Below are 16,178 nucleotides of genomic sequence, written 5' to 3' on the forward strand. Positions count from 1 at the left end.
CAGCCTCCTCCCCCAGAAAGCTCATTGTGTTCCCGGGTGCCAGGGGTGCTGCTTGCTCTCCAGATGGTTACCACAGGGCCCATCTGTGAAAAAGTGAGTCAATGGCAATTGCAGCTTGGGATGCGTGTGATGGGATCAGATCTGTCCCCTCAGGGTGCTTGCACTCCTGGGGGAGCAGGGCAGGGGAAGGGGAGTGCTCCAGCCAGGTGGCTTTCTGTGCTACAAGCCAAACAGTCTTCAGCAGTCTTCTTGTACCCTTCAGCTATGAGAAAGCGTAGTGCAACACTTACGCGCAGGTAACCAGGCTGCCCCCAAAACTGCTGCAGCCCCATGCTGTGCCTTGGCAATCAGCCCTAGCAAGCTCCTTATCCCAGCTGCAGTGCCATGCTGCTCCCAGGTGCCCAGCTCGGATCTCTGACCCACACTCTGCAGGTGTCCTGACCTCTGTGGAACCACCTTGCTGTGGCTGGGAAACCCCCAGGGAGGTAGGATGGAGGTCCTGTCTTCCAGATGATTTACTTGCTGCTTCCCATTACAGGAATGTGACTCAATTCTTTCCTTCTCTGCCCCCTGGCTTGATTTCAGTGGTGTTTAGCCAGTGGAGGTTTGAGGCTCTGGTGCTATGGGGTGAGAAGACATAGCTGCCTGAAAGACGGTAGAATCCTCTTCACTGTGTCTCCTTGTTCCTTCATCTGCCCTGCAGCAGAGGTTAGTAAGTGCCCTTGGTGGGTCCCATGTATGTAAGAGGGGCTGTCCACTGCCCATGAATGTTCTCAGTAGGTGGTTTCTACCTCTGCTGCCAAACAGCAGCAGCTGGCAGAACATAGGCCTGCCTGAATTCTTCCCTGTCCATTGCCTTTTCTCCATGTAGCTCCACTGGCCTGTGGAGTTGTCTGACAGAGGAGGTGTCACACAGTCCCCAGTTACCTTAGAGCTTGGTGAAACTGAAGAAAGTTGACATGAAGTTGAAAAGCTCCCACAAGCTGCTGTCCCAGACCTGTTAGGTGATGCACATTTTATCATGGGCAAGAGCTGAAGATCATTTGACCCAAATATAGCTGTGTGGTGCAAAATACCTTCATTGTCCTGGGCAGCACAAGGTCTCTAGAAAAAGCTGGGCTGACAATGAGCTCTCCATGTTCATGTGTCCTGCAGTCCTCTGAAAGGACTGCTGTGAGGACTAAGCAAGGGAACCATCCCTGTGTCTGCCTGGGAGGACCCTTGAAAACCTGCACACGAAGCTGCATCATAGGCTCCCTGAGGCAGACACCATCAAAGTCTGGCAACATGGTAAGCATGGCTTCTTGGACTATGTCTGTCAGAAAATCCTCTCCTGTCTCCCACTTCATATGCTCTTGTGCCATAAGCACTCCTACTTTGTCTCAAAAAGAACTGCAACTTCAGTGCCCAAGTTGTTTCCTTAGCACAAACACCCTGAAATGCTCCTGGTGAGCAGAGTTGCAGTGAGACAGGCAGGGAGGGGAGGGAGGAAAAAAAAACATGCCAGCTGTGGTGGCAGATCCTCCGAGGTGGCATGGGGAGGGCTTGACAAACCGTTCAGCACTGTCCTATTGCAACAGGAAGGAGGAGGATATACAGAGGTTACTTAAAAGCCTCCAGCTTTTTCCCTGCTTCCATTGCACTGCAGAAATTCTGCAAGGGAGAAGGAAAAAAAAAGACTGTCTGAAAAGAAGGTACCCTTGATAACTAAAAAACCCCTTCCTTTTGGAGCTTACTTCTATTAAATAATTTCTACATTTTCAATTGCTGTTTTCAGGGGCTTTGGGAAGAAGTTTTCCTCTCAGTCATTAATATTTTCTTAGAAGGGTGGCACGGCTTTTTTACTGCTACATGCTTACACTGAAATAGATGTGAAAGCAGTTTTGAGTAGCTCAAAAAGAAGTCTCTGATCAGCCTACATCTAAGATTTCCCTTAAGGACATTAGTGGGAGAGAAATAAGTGGATAAGTGCTTTTTTCTTTTCCTTTTTTTCCATTTACTCCCCTCTCTCTTCCCCCCTCCCCCTCTTTTTCTCAAAAGTGGATTGTCTGGGTGCATAGGGACAAAAATACAATTCTCCACTAATCATCCACAGACTGTTGTAGGCTGTAGTATTTGGCTTGATTGAAGTATGACTTATAATGCCATTTTTATTAGGGAGAGGTAGTGTGTGATGCACTTTCTGAAAATATAATCTGCTATTTTGGATTCAATAATGCTGTTATGGAGTATGAGAGAGTGAATGATTTTCCAGTTCTTTTACCTGAAACTTCCTAATGTTTTTAGTGCCTTGCTTCTCCTAGGCAAATACTTCTGTGTTAGACTTCCCTCCCCTTCTCCCACCCCCTCCTTCTTCTCTTATTCATGTGTTTTGATGAACACAAAATGCCTTCCAATCCTTAGAGAGCTGTACTTATCATTAGACTGATGTTTTCTCCCTCTCAGGTTTTATTTATGTAAGTCAAAATTGTGTAGCTCACTGACACCCCACATTGCTTTTGGCTTCTCCCATCTTGCACGTACCATGCTAGCTCATGTTTGCTTTTTCCTTGCACTCTTTCTTTCATAGTATTACACCTTTTTTAGTACAGGATGTCTGAAACAATGAGCACTAACGAGGAGAAGAAACTTCCGTTGAACGGGAGAAGAGCCATCCCACCAAACAACTCCAATGATGAAGAAAATGAGGTCCCTGAGATGGAGGCTTTTGGATTGATACCTAGAGGATTTAATCCTAGAGGTACAGTGTATAATTAAGCCATAAATTTATTCTTACATCTTCCATACTCTTCTCAGCACAGATCTGTGAACTAAATCCAAACCACTTTTTCCTTACATCTTTCCAACTCAGTTTTTCTTGCTGCTTATGGGAAAACTTACTGAAACCACCTGTATGCATGGAAATGTTAACACGGGTTATGAGTAGGGAAAACGAGGAGTGGAGAAGCTGAGTGACCAATTTTCAGCTTGAACTGTGAGACTGGTTAAAAAAAAGGCAAGAATGGGTTTTCCCAGTTTGATCGTAATCACAGAGTTGCTTTAGGAATCTGCTGGCTTCAGGCACGGCTGTGGCAGCATTGGAGTAAAGGGCCAGAAGGAGTCTGTACTCTTAATGGCCCTTCTCATTTATATGGCCTTAAACTGCCTGTGAAACTGCTGCAAAATGTTGTCTGTCAGGGAAAACTTTTGCTATAGACATTCAGCTCACTCACAAAAAATAGCATGAGACTAAAAGGAATACCCATATGATTATTTATTCTCCTGTGAAAAATGTTTCAATCATTTGACTGGGAAAACAAAACAACGCCATGGTAGAGGATAGACAAATCAAAGTTTTGTTCCCAGTGTCAGCTCTTTGGAGTCAACCAGAAATAAAAAATATGTAAGATTTGGTTAAAAGAAAACAGGATTAACTTCTGAATGACTCACTAATGAAATGATGTTAAATTTTTTGCCTATTTGAATTGAACAGCAGAACTTGTTGAACGTGGCAGCTCAGGGTAGCTGGATGTAATACTACTTAATGCTCATAGGGGAATTTTCAAGAGTTGAAGGAGTGCTTAATAAATGTGGACAAGAATTAATTACTGAATTTCACACATTGGGAAGCAGGCAAAGAGATTTTAAGCGACAAGTTGCAAAGCATTATTTCTGTAATCCTAATCATGTGCCTTAGCCACCCTCCCCACACGCCCTGCCCCACCCCCATCTTAGCACACACACATTTCTTTTAAAAGCATTTATTTTTAAAAAATGCCTGAGAAAAGCAACTGGCATGTTAAGACTGCAGAAATTTTGCTTGAACCTATTCTGACAACCCTGTAGCTCTGGGGCAAGTGTGTGTGTTTAAATTGTCAAATGCAATGCAGTGCAGGTCCTGGCTAGACACTGTTTCAAACCTGATATGCTCACCGAAACTGGAGATGTTTAAGTGTGGGATACTTCAGAAGGAATGCAGCCTGTAGCTAAAGCCCACCAGTACCAGGAGAAAGATTCCTATTGCTTTTTGATGTGCTTCACATCAGGCTCTGAATGAAGTGTGGTGCTTGTGGGTGGCAGCCTCCTGCTTTTCAGAAATGCAGTGGCAACTTAGGAATGTCGGGTCAAGTGAGTTGAGGCAGCAACCCAGCATGTCCTTATGGTGATGCTCCTGTTGAGAAAAACATCCCTTGTCCAAAGCAAGAGCTTGTGTGGACATTGGGTAAACCTGGCTATGGGACTGGTATGGCTGGAAAATAAATCTGTGTGTGACAGCAAAATTCTTTTTGTACATCTGGATCAGCTCTGCTGTGCAATTCTCTCCAATGCTTGTAGCAAAAATATGCAAGGGGTGACCTGAAGGGTCACCGGAAAGGTTCCTGAAGGGACTGCAGCAGTGTTCCTGTTTTGGTGCACATCAGCTGTGATCTAAGCCGGTGCTACCAGCTGATGTTAGTGTGGTCCCTGGACATATTGTTTGGGGTAGGACGCTTAAGTCACCTGTCAGACCACGTTAAAGGTTTATTGCCCCATGGTGCTCAGCCTGACATTCAGGAGCTGAGCTTGCCCCGGAGCACTCTCAGTGCTGTGCTTGGGGGATAAAATGAGTGTCCACGGGTAGAGCAGGAGCAGCACAGCACGACGGGGCTCTAGAGCTGTGAGCACATCCTGGCAGAGAGCTGCTTGTGACACCTTCCCCTTCTCCTGCACACCCCTACACTTCTGCTTTGTCCAGATTTTTCTGTAGTGTTTCCCAGATTTTGTTGCCATAATACACTGAAAAAAGTGTGCAAATGCTTTTATCTCTCCTGTTACAACTGAGGTGTTTTCTAGCCTTTGGACACCTGCTATAAACATCTAAACACCTGTGTCTTCACTTGTGTCAGATCATAGTCAACACAGAGCCATCCAGGGAGTGGAAGTGAGGGCACAGGTTGTCCAGGGAGTCACTGGATGTCAACTCCATGGTGATCTGTACCCTTCTCTCAGCTTCACCGACTGCAGCAACCAGCCATCAACTGGCCATAATAAGAAGTTACATACCAGGCTCACATCATTTAGATGCCTAAATTTAACTGAATTCTGCCCTTGATCTGTGCAGTGTAGGAGTCTACAGCTGAGCTAGTCACCCTCGTTTCCCTTGACAGCCAACAGAAAGAAACAGGCATTTTTAGGGTGTGATTCATTTGACCTATTTTAGCTACTACTCTCGGATGAGGTAAGACCCTGTGCTTGCCTAGCTCTCTGCTGACACCCACTTCTACTCCGCTGAATCACAGCCGGGACGAGCACGGCGGCCGCCAGGGCCGGCTGCGTCCCCAGCCCGGTCAGTGGGCTACCTGCTGCTGGAGCCGGCTCGCCTGCGGGAGGAGATACTCCTGAGGGGGACGGAGCGCTTCTTCAGCGAGAAGCCTGTGTCCCCGGGAACATCCCTGTGCCGTGTCCTCCCTCTGGCTCGTCCTGGCCAGCTCATCTCACCACAGTGTGTCGTGAGTGGGCTCGGCGGGAGGACGCAGCCCTGCCACCCCGCCCTTCTTCGCAAAGTCCGGCGACTCGCCAGGCATTCGTGCTTCCCCTGCTAGCGGAGTGATGGGCACTTCCTTTGGAAATTCACGCTAGTTTTTTTAGTAACTCAAAGCCCTTCCTCTCTGCTTGTCCGAGGAAACCTGATGTTTGAAGGCTATTCTTTTTATTTGAAAAACCGCTCAAGCTTGTGCTCATTTATTTCCCTGCAAGCATAACATTACAAAAGCTTTAAGAAATCGCACTGCTGCCTCTCGTGCAGCAAACCTTCTTGCACTGAACAACAGAACAGGCTACAGGCAAACCCTCAAGTGGACCTGACTTCAAAGGAGGCCTCGATGGCCACCTGTCAGTCACAAATAGATGAGCATCGCCTGGAGCTTTCCTTTGGATCACACCCTGATGCTGGTGTTAGCACATCCCATTACCCTGCTCATGTTTTGCCCTCTGTAATTACCATTACTGTAATTAGCACAGGCTCAGCCATGGGTTATCTTCATCTGTCAAGCTTAATGTACATTTTAACACTGATACCAAAAATGAAGTATGTTTTCTGCAGATGTGTATGGCTGTGTTCTGACAGGAGCCATATAAAGTCCTGTGGTAAAATGAAGCAAATGCTGAACTGAAAGCCCCGGGTGGTTTAGCTCTGCCGTGCCTTGAAGACATGCAGAGGAAGGGTGGGTTCACTATTGCCTTTTATTGCAGAACAGGAGATGAAAATAAAACAAACACTCAGTTCTGGTTTTATGCCTTCTTGGAAGGAGGGAGAAGCTGAGCCAATTTCTTATTGATACTTCACTTCTCACAGAACCCCAAAATACACAGCTTTTACCTGCAGTGCTTTCCGCCCAGATGGGGTTGCGACATATAAGGGGAGAGACTCTCCCCTCCCCTGCCCCTGCTTTAACCCTGTACTGGGAATTCCTGCCTCGTGTAATTGAATTGTGAATTTTGTCAGCATTTTTGAGACAGCATTGGTAAGTTTTTCAAGGAGGGAGGTGAAGACATGCCCTACTTCAGAGAGGGGCAATGAGAAAGATTTCTGAGCAAAGTGTTTCATGCAGACATCTCTGTAACTTCAGCCAGTGCTAAAGCCAGTGGGTTTTCACAGAAGTTACTCCAGAAGCTTGATGAATTGAGCAGAGAATAACAATAACATTGTCATGGGACTTTAAGCCTGACTCAGGATTGAACAGAGTATTCCAGCCTTTTTGCAGATTAGGGCTAGCAGGAGGCAGATGGTTTTGTGTTCGGTTATGCAGGGCTTTTCCATGAAAGGTTCCTTATCTTTCTGTGTCCTCAGGCATATTCCTTTCCTTCTGTTTCCTAAAAGACACGGCTAGGGATCTGAGGGGTGATGCAAGCAGGAGTGGGACCTACTCCCACTACCATTACTCCCCTGTCTCCCATTAGCTGTTGCCCAGAGCCCAGGCTGGGGCAGGTAAAGGACCATGCTTCCCATCCAGGGAAGGTGCTGACTGCAGGGCTCTGCTGCTTGTCAAGAACTGACAAATTAAAACAATGTGCAGAGCTCTAGTCTGAGCTTCTCTGAAAGGGGCCGTGTTCAGCCCTCGGTGACTTGAATGTCCGACTCACTTACTGGGCACATCATTCTTGCTCACAGTGTGCTTAGCAGAAGGCCAAATTAGCCACCATCACAAGTACACACAGCTCCACCAGCTGCTGTAAATGTGCACCTCTTTTTGCCAGGCATGAGTTTGGCTCTGTCACTAAGTGTAAAATGCAGGAATTAGCTTGTTTCTAACCGTCTGCACCTGGAACAACAAGCTGAGAGCTGCCAATCTAGCTTTACTCTTCTGTCTCTCTCCTGGTAGTGACTAGTAATGGACCTGCTCCTCCTGGCAGAGGTTTCATGATTATGTGCCTAAGCATGTAGGCAAAAGAACGATATCCAGTTCCTTTTCATGTGGTTTTTCATAGTGTGAGAATACTCCCATTGTGCAGATTCATGGTGTGGTACAGTCATGTCGCTTATGGTGACTGCGAGCACCTGTGGCTATCCCAGTGCCACCCCACACTGGTCATTAGCTGAACAAACTACTTCCAGTCTGCTATAACCCTTTAGACAGCCCTAAATTGAAGGGAGCAAAGCTTTTCCTGTGCATGTTGTAGATACCTACTGCTGCTTGCCTGTAACTCTATGCTGTAATTGTATGCTGTAATGTTATATTTAGTTTTCATAAGAAGACACTAATAGCAGTGGAGGTGTACTGAGAAGCTGAGTCTAGACATGCAGTACACCCAAACCTTATCTAATACAGGCAATCCAAGCTCTCAGCTGAGTGCAAGATCATTAACTGCCTCTCAGGCTCTTCAGCTCTCAGTACCAGTAGCATTTTGCAAGCAATGTATTTAAGTGTCACAAAGCCCTTGTGAATTTGCATTTTACAAGGTAGGGGCCTGCAAGAAAGGAGACATGATGCCCCAGCTGTCAAAGCCCCACTAATTGCTCCCGTAAACTTGTGACAGCAAGGCCCAGACTTGAGGAAAGCTGATGCCAATGGAAAGTTGGGGGCCAGACTCTCCTTGGGGACATTCACCTTCCAACACCTAACTACTCTGTCTGTGGTTGCTTTCACCATGCATTAGAAGCCTTGCAGCCTCTGTGAAAATGGCAGGTTGTTACAGCAGGGATTACTGTAACACGCATATATCAAACCAGGAGTCCCGTGGAAAAGAAGTATATATGGGCGGATTCTTGCCAGATGTTTCAGAGATCCTTATTTCTCCAGCCGCATGGCCGGGGCTCTGCTCAGGAACTCTCACAGTCACGGGACCCGAGGGTCCTTCTGCCCGTGCAGGGGAACACAAAACAACCAATGGGGAATGAGGCTGACCAGCGGCAGGGAAACCCCGTGTCTCCCCCACCAGGGCCCATCTCCCAGGGCTACATGGCAGGGGGGGAGACCCCAACAGCAGGTGGACAGAGAAGTGTCAGTCCAAAAGTCTCTGCTCAGCCAGGAGCATGTAAGCCCCACACAGGTCCAGCATGCTCTTGTTGCATGGTGTCCCTTTTCCGGAGAAGGGGAGGACATGGCCTCTAATGATGTTGATACCAATACTGACATTTCAACACACTGACTCCTTCCCCCTCTGTTCATCTATGTGTCTCTGCAGACTACCTGCGTGTTGAGGATATTTACATGTTCAAGGACCCTCATGAGATCAACAAGCAGGAGCACCACACTGACAAGTACTACAACCCCAAGCTGATAGTGCGTCGGGGACAGTCTTTCCAAATCCAGATTTACTTCAACCGGCCCTACAAGCCAGAGACGGACCAATTCTGGCTGGAGTTTTTGATGGGTGAGTGCCTGGCAAAGGTTGTGTCTTATCAGTAAAGCAATAGTCTCTCATAAACATGAACACAACAGAACTTAATGGCTGGGTCTTTTCCTGTTATGATTGATAAACCATAAAAACAGGCCTAGCCACAGGCAAGGAAGTGTTTTTCTAAACAGGGTTTGAATCCTTTCTTGAGAAAATCAGCAGAATTTTGTGTGAGAGAAGAAGGAGCAAAATGTGGGGGTTTCTGTTTCGTAAGAAGCTGTACTTTTTTGAGCTTTCAAAGTTGTATCTGGTTAATGCTGTATGGCAATGCTGACAGGTAGGTGGAACAGGAAACATCTTTTGTTACTGTTTAGGAGATGTAGGGAGGAGGAGTCTGTTGTTTGCGGTGGGAGGGGTGAGTGTATAAACTGAGATAGCAAAATACTGATTGCATAAAGAGGGGAAGTTACACAGGGTGGAAGAATCTTGCAACTTTTCAGCCTGCATTCACAAGCAACTTAGTACCAAGAGAGAAAGTTCAGTGACTGTAATTTTGGACCAGAAACAGAACTGTGAATCATTACATCACTAAGGTTGGAAAAGACCTCTAAGATAATTGAGTCTACATGTTACCCTAGCACTGCCATGTTTACCGCCAAACTATGTACCCAAGTAAGGGTTGTGATTCCACGACTTCTCTGGGCAGTCTATTCCGATGCATGACTATCCTTTCAGTGAAGAAATTTTCCTTAATATCGAATCTAAACCTCCCCTGGTACAACTTGAGACTATTTCCTCTTGTTCTATTGCTTGTTACCTGGGAGAAGAGACCAACCCTCTCCTTGCTATACCCTCCTTTCAGGCAGTTGTAGAGAGTGATGAGGTCTTCCCTGAGCCTCCTTTTCTCCAGGCTAAACACCCCCAGCTCCCTCAGCCACCCCTCATAGGACTTGTGTTCCAGACCCTTCCCCAATTCACTTGCTCTTCTCTGGACCTGCTCCAGCACCTCAATGTCTTTGTTGTAGTGAGGGCCCAGAACTGAACATGGGATTCGAGGTGTGGCCTCACCAGTGCTGAGAGACTTACTCAGGACAATTTGAGAGACTTTCTTGATTTATTGCTGAAAGAGCAAGAGAGTTTTTTGCCTCTTGCTGAGAAGTCTTCATCAGAGACCCAGGTCCTAAGGTGCCTGTGTACTCATTGAAGGTACAGGACTAGAGAAGAGCATGACCTCATAGCCTCACTAGAAAAGGAGAGAAGCAAAAGGGTTTCCTGCTATGCTCCAAAGTTGCCCCCAGCAAATACTGGTCCCTACAACGCAGCTCTGGGAAACCCCCAGCTTAATCTAGATTCATTTTGGAGTTTCTGTGTTAAGACATCAGTGTTCCCCTTATAAAGTCTTTAAAGCAGGTTATAATTGGTGTTTTAATTTACTTTACTGTGAGATGCTGCTCTGAAATTTGTAATGCTGAGTCTTTTCCATCATTGAATTATGATGATGTGGCCATTTATTAGATTTGTTGCCTTCTAAAACTAGATGGGTGTTTATCTCTTAAACATATGTGCAGTGAAAATGTTACTGTCTGCACATTTTTTTTCATGGGTCTCTTCTTTCTAATTTAAATTAGGGTTGGAAGGCATGTTATGACAGTCCAGTGAATGATTGGCTGAACAGCCACGAGTGCCTTTAAAAATTTAATATGCATAAATATCATTAGTTCTTTTGGGATTTAATTAAATTCAAGATTGTTCCCTTAATCTTTATATGTTTAAAACAAACAGCTGTATCAAGAAGAAGTGGAAAATGGAACATTTGGTTTTTATTGCACTCTGTGCAGTTTGCATTTGTTTTAATCAGATATTCTATATTGGAAGAAGAAAATTAACACTTCTTTTGACATTGCACTATCTGATTAAGAGAACACATTCACTTATTTTTCTGTTGCTCTCTCCTAACACATCCATCCATGGTACCTTGAATCTCTAAGCATGGGTAAAAATACTCTCATCTTCAGCCATGGTAGGAATGGGGTTAAATACAGCCTGAGCCAGGGGATTCTCTGCAATAAACACAGCTCTGAATGATTCCTTTGGAGTTAGCCCTGAGTCTGTGGTGGAATTCCCCTCTCTGTTCCCCTCTCTGTTCTTCACTGTTGCTGTCCTTCCTGTGAAATGTGATGGGTGTCCATGTGTGGTGGCTGACAATCAGCTGCAGGAAAGTGCTGCAGATACAGGATGATGTTCAGTGCTATTGCCCTCCCCTGCTTTTTAAGTGTCTGCTTCTGTGAACACCACTGCCCTCTTGTTGCAAGGACTTAGCTCACAGAGATTCAGTCGGGAGGTGTTCAAGCTCCTCTTCTGGGAACTGGTCAACATTCAGCACTCTGCAAATGTTTCTCTTTGTGAACATGTGGTGAAAATGCAGTATATTTGTTCTCAGAGGCTAGCAACAGGAAGCAAAACAAAAACAGTCCACAATGGAGAAGGAAAATTCAGAAATCACATGCTTGACCCTTGCTACTTCTCCTTTTAGTATTAAGTCCAATGTTTAATGCTGAGAAGAGAAAGGAAATTTATCTTAGTTACAAAAGACAACTGCCTGCTGAATGTCTCAGTGCTGTGCTCTCAAACCTTTTGTCACAGGGAGATGTGGCCATTTTCATCCAGTTTTTTTCAGTTTGTCTTCCTGAAGAGCTGGCACTCACCTCTTGTACTCTTGTACACCTCTTGTACCTCTTGTACTGCCTGAACAGCAGAACCCAGTCCAAAGCTCTTGCCCAGGCTGCCGTGAGCAAGGGGGAGAGGCAGGCACCTCCAAGCAGAGTTTAACCCTGCTGTCTTAAAGTGGGATGAACTCTCTTCTGGATTTTTTTTCCTTCCTCTATTGAGTCTCTCTCATAGACCAGACTCTGACTTCTAGAACATCGAAGGCAGGAGAGGTGAATCCTGCCCTTTGGTACTGTCAGGCAGAAGCTATCCATAGGGAGTGGCTCAGACAACAGCCCTAGAGCAGAGGCAGCTTGAGCTCAGAGAAGCTTTTTGTACTGAAAGGAGTATACCTTCTAGGAATGTGCTGAGTTTGGGAGATTAAAATGATGGACACACAGAAATATTGGCAGGCTGTTGTAAGATGACCTTTCCAAGGAGCACTCTGTCTGCCTGAGCAGTAGATTTCAAATGGTGCAGCAGAACTGTTGAATAGAATAACCTAGATTGGAGGGGCCTCCGTAGGTCTCATCCCTAGCCCTTGGTCAAAGCAGGTCCAGCTTCTCCAGCATCTCTGGGTCTTTCCCTGCGAACAGGTTTTGAGTATCTCCAAGAGTGTGGATGTTGCCCCAAGCAATGTGGACCAGACTGTCCTGAACTGCAGAATTTTTTGAGTGGTTCAAGGTTCTGTTCTCATAAGGTACAAAGATACTCTATAGGGATGGCTGGCTTTGGCTCCCAGGGAATTCAGCTGGAGCTGGGAAAACTTGAAGTCTCCTTTTGCAGGGCTGTGCCTGCAGTGGGGGCTGTTTATACAACAGTGCCTATGAAGCTATTCAGAAGTTATTAGTTTCCAGCTCTGGGAAATTTCCCAGAGTTGACATTAATCCATCACAGAATTTTTATCCATTAAAGACTAATTTTGATCCTGAAAAATGTGACAGTTGTAATGGATTGATCATGTGGGTGTGCACAGAATTATTCTATTTCCGTTATTCCCTAAAATCTCCCTTCCCTTCTCTTTTTTTTTCCCCCTATTTTTTCTTCTTTTGCATCATTAAAAAGATGATTAATGAAGCAAGTAAAGCAAGTAGAGACTGCTTAATCCTTCTAATTGATAATGAATCAAGGGTACCTGGGACAAATGCTTCTTGTGTCATATGAAACTAGGTCTGTAACACTCACAGAACAATCTTTAATTACAATCTTATTTAATCCACAGTCCATTGAAATACCATTTACACAGAATTTAGAATTCATGAGTTAAATTGTATAAACAAATATATATATATATGTAAATATATAAATACATATGTGAATATATGAATAATTCGCCCCAATCTCTTGAAAGTCACTTTTACAGATATTCTTCTGTGGTGGGTCCTTATGATGGAAGTCATTCTTGCTTTAACAGACTGTTTCCTGTAGAGTCATCAGTGGTGAAACTGACTGAAATGCTAATGTGAATTATCATAATTCAGTTTTGCACATAATCCTTCATTAAATTAGGACCATAGTTGCCTGCCAAAGTATGGAACACAATGAATGTGCCAAAAAATCCACATGGAAAAATATCCACTTATAAAGAGTAATTGGATGTAATTCCAGTTCTTGTGCTGGACCTCAGCCCTGCCACAGTACCTATGGTTTGAGAGCTGCTCCATCACCACATATTTCCTTTGTTTCTGCCTTCTGCCTGGTTTTTACAAGAAGAAAGGTGAGCATCACCACTTGGGAGATACTCATTTTATTGCTCCGGGGTTGAGATGAAAGAGCCAGGAGAAGTGCGGATGCTGTGCTTACATCTAGTTCCTCACAGTGGGAATAATTTCAGTTTGTTTGGAGCCTCAGCCAACCCGGACTCCTTCACCCACCTTGATCTGTCCTGACTCCTGCCTTTGTGGTGATGGGGATATTTTGTGTTCCTCTTTGCTTTCCACAATGCAAGGCTTAGCCTGGCTGAGCACAGCTCCCACACCTGGGACAGCCAGTTTGGTGTGAGTGCTGAAAAGTTTCCACTGGCACTGCTACACTGGTAGGGATTTCTCTGAAAAACAGATGAATGGTGAGATGAGTTTATACAGCCTTCACTCTTGCTTTTAGTAGTAGTTTCCAGTGCATGGCTGTAAATCCTTGTGGGGCTGATGAGTTTATATGTGCATCCTGACTCTAATGATGTATTTCCCCACATCCTCATAAATTGTTGTCTATTTGTGTTTTCCTTAAATGGCTTCATAAATCCATATATATTGGTCTAGCCCTAAATGTCATTATGAACGTTTTATTCATTGACGCACTTCTGGAATGACCATAAATTCCATTCCCCCAGGCTACCATCACCTTTCCACACGTGTGCATGTGTGGACACCCACGCACCTGTCCATATGCTCTCTTCAGGCTTCTATAAGTCATTGGCTTCTGGCCTGAGATGAGAGGAGAGACTTACTGCTCATTTTTCCACAGTCTTCCCAAGCCAGCTCCAGAGGGATAGTTAGAAACACATCAAAGAAGCTAAGAACATAAAGATGTTAGAGCTGATCCCGTATGGCTTATTTAGGTGACACCAAATTCCCACTTATAGTCAGAGGGATATCTGAGTTCAACTAAATAACTAAATGTCCAGTCCAGGATACACACACCAGAATCAATGGAGCTCTTCATACTGTCCTACAGTGTCCACAGCCTTTCCCTGTTTTCACAGCAGAGTTGGGCCAGGGATGATTCCAGGGTTATTGAGGTTTTGGTGATTTTGTCAGACAGTAATTCTGCCTTAGTGGGAAGTATTTCTACCTCTGCTCTTACCTGTCCTCCTCAGCAGCTCTGGGCAGGGCAAGTTGTAGCCAACAGAGGTGCTGGAACATGAGATATCCCCCAGCACCTGGGATGGGATTGTCGAGCTGAGTTCTGACTCTGGGTAAAAGTTTCTCTTTGGAAAACTTCAGATCTTCATGTTTTAGCAGCTTTCTTGGCACTATCAAGAGAACTAACTGGTCTAGAGGACACAACATGTTGATGTGTAACAACATTGCGTGTTTATTAGATCCCTGTTTCACAAAGAACTACAAAAAATTGAGCAGAGATACAGAAACACCTCATGGTCTAAACTTGAAGTCTCATTTTGTGATAGAAAAAATAATTTATTAGCAGTGGAACATATTTTCTAGAGATTGACTCCCAACAGACAACAGACTTGTTTGCCAGCTCTTAGCAAACAACAAACCTCTCCACTTTCTGAACAAAAGCATTAGGGTATATTTTTCCTCCTCTCTGGAATTCCCAACCAACCCCCAGAGGAGCAGAGAGGAGGGAGTCCCTCGAGGTGCTCTATAAATGCAGTATTTCATGCAAAGCAATCTTTATCATGCCAACTTTTGCACTGCTGCAGCAGCATCAAGTGGCACATAAAATCTAGCTGTATTTTTTAGTTGTTTTACTAGCTAAGGTGCATGGCTCTGATGTGTGTTTTACAATTGTAAAGTGCTAGAAACATTCACTGCTGGGACAGAGTGGCCAGATGTTAAGTATTCATAACTGGAGCCATGAGGAAAACTTCTTTCTAGGTATTTGTGCTTACTACATCTCCAAGTTTGTATATAGCACTTCTGAAGGCAATGGAATTTGGGGGTGGAAGGAACCCCGATGAGATGTTAGAAATTAGAGACTACTGCTTTTAACAAAAAATTCTTTCTTCTTCTTACTGCTTTTGATTGCTTGGAATTTTATTAGAGCATCTCTTCTGTTTCTTTATTTTACTCTGTGTTCCCTGTCATGAATCCCATGTGCTAACACCCATCTCCAAGGCTGCTTGCTATCAAAAGGCTTACCTCTGCTACACTGTACAGCCACTGTACTGGTGGCTTCCAGATCAAGCTTATTTATCAACATGTCACAATTATTATACTTCCATGTATGGCATTGAAATAGGTTCTTTACCCTTTATATGAAAGAGTGTATCTAGATAAAACAAATGAACCTATCGGAAAATTGTTAATTACTCTGTGTAATATGTATTCCAAAGGGAAACAGATTATTTGACTCCTTGAAAAGCCAATCTTCCAAGGAGGGTTCCTAAGAGACAAAGACTACTGAGAGATAACTTTGTTCACCTCCCTCTCTTCTGAGGTATCCCACTTCCATCAGGAAGGAAATGTCCTGTAAAGCTCACTAAATCTCTAATCTCTGTGCTACCAAACTTTCCCTCCTCACTGCTGGAAATAAAGCTCAGTTGTGTAGGACCTATCCAAGAGCACCTGCTGGTCCCTCCACTGTCTGTGCCAACAGCACAGCACTAACTCAGCTATGGCATTTATGAGCTGTTTAATGCACACACACAGCAATGTGCATGTCCACTGGGGATCAAGGGCAAAGCTAAACTAAACTAAATGTAGTCAGGAGCTTCCAGGCACTGGGCAGAGAAGGCGAAGGAGGAGAATAGTCTGAGCAAGCCCTGGGTCCTGTTAGTCACTCGCAGGGAACAGCAGCAGAATTGGATAACTGGAGGAGGAGTGCTTGTGTTTTGGCAGCTGAAGCCACTGTACCTATCTCTAACCCTCTCTCTATGTCTGTAAACCCCTCTCTGGTGTGGCAGTTTTACCCAGAATTTAATACAGCTTGCCTCCGTGCCTCATGGGCCCAGAGCTGACATGCTAGGGAGATAAGGCATATATGGAAAATAA

The 16,178-nt window shown here is 44.9% G+C and overlaps 1 protein-coding gene across 5 annotated transcripts in view; it reads left to right on the forward strand.

The window, feature by feature from the left end:
* Positions 1-574: 574 nt before the first annotated feature.
* F13A1 (coagulation factor XIII A chain) overlaps positions 575-16,178 on the forward strand; it is a 61,296-nt gene continuing 45,692 nt past the window's right edge. The window contains exons 1-3 of one of the 5 annotated variants that reach the window (XM_042049026.1): positions 575-708; positions 2,570-2,740; positions 8,644-8,832. In XM_042049026.1, coding sequence (XP_041904960.1) covers positions 2,593-2,740; positions 8,644-8,832 — 337 coding nt within the window. In that variant the 5' untranslated portion in view covers positions 575-708; positions 2,570-2,592. Of the gene's footprint in view, positions 709-1,485; positions 1,695-2,569; positions 2,741-8,643; positions 8,833-16,178 lie in introns of those variants that run through there. The other 4 variants (XM_042049027.1, XM_042049023.1, XM_042049025.1 and 1 more) reach the window with 4 other exon arrangements.

Source organism: Corvus kubaryi, unplaced genomic scaffold, assembly GCF_017639235.1.
Source record: "Corvus kubaryi isolate FWS band 111438036 unplaced genomic scaffold, C.kubaryi_AGA036_p1.0 69, whole genome shotgun sequence".
In the NCBI taxonomy this organism is placed as follows: Eukaryota; Metazoa; Chordata; class Aves; order Passeriformes; family Corvidae; genus Corvus; species Corvus kubaryi.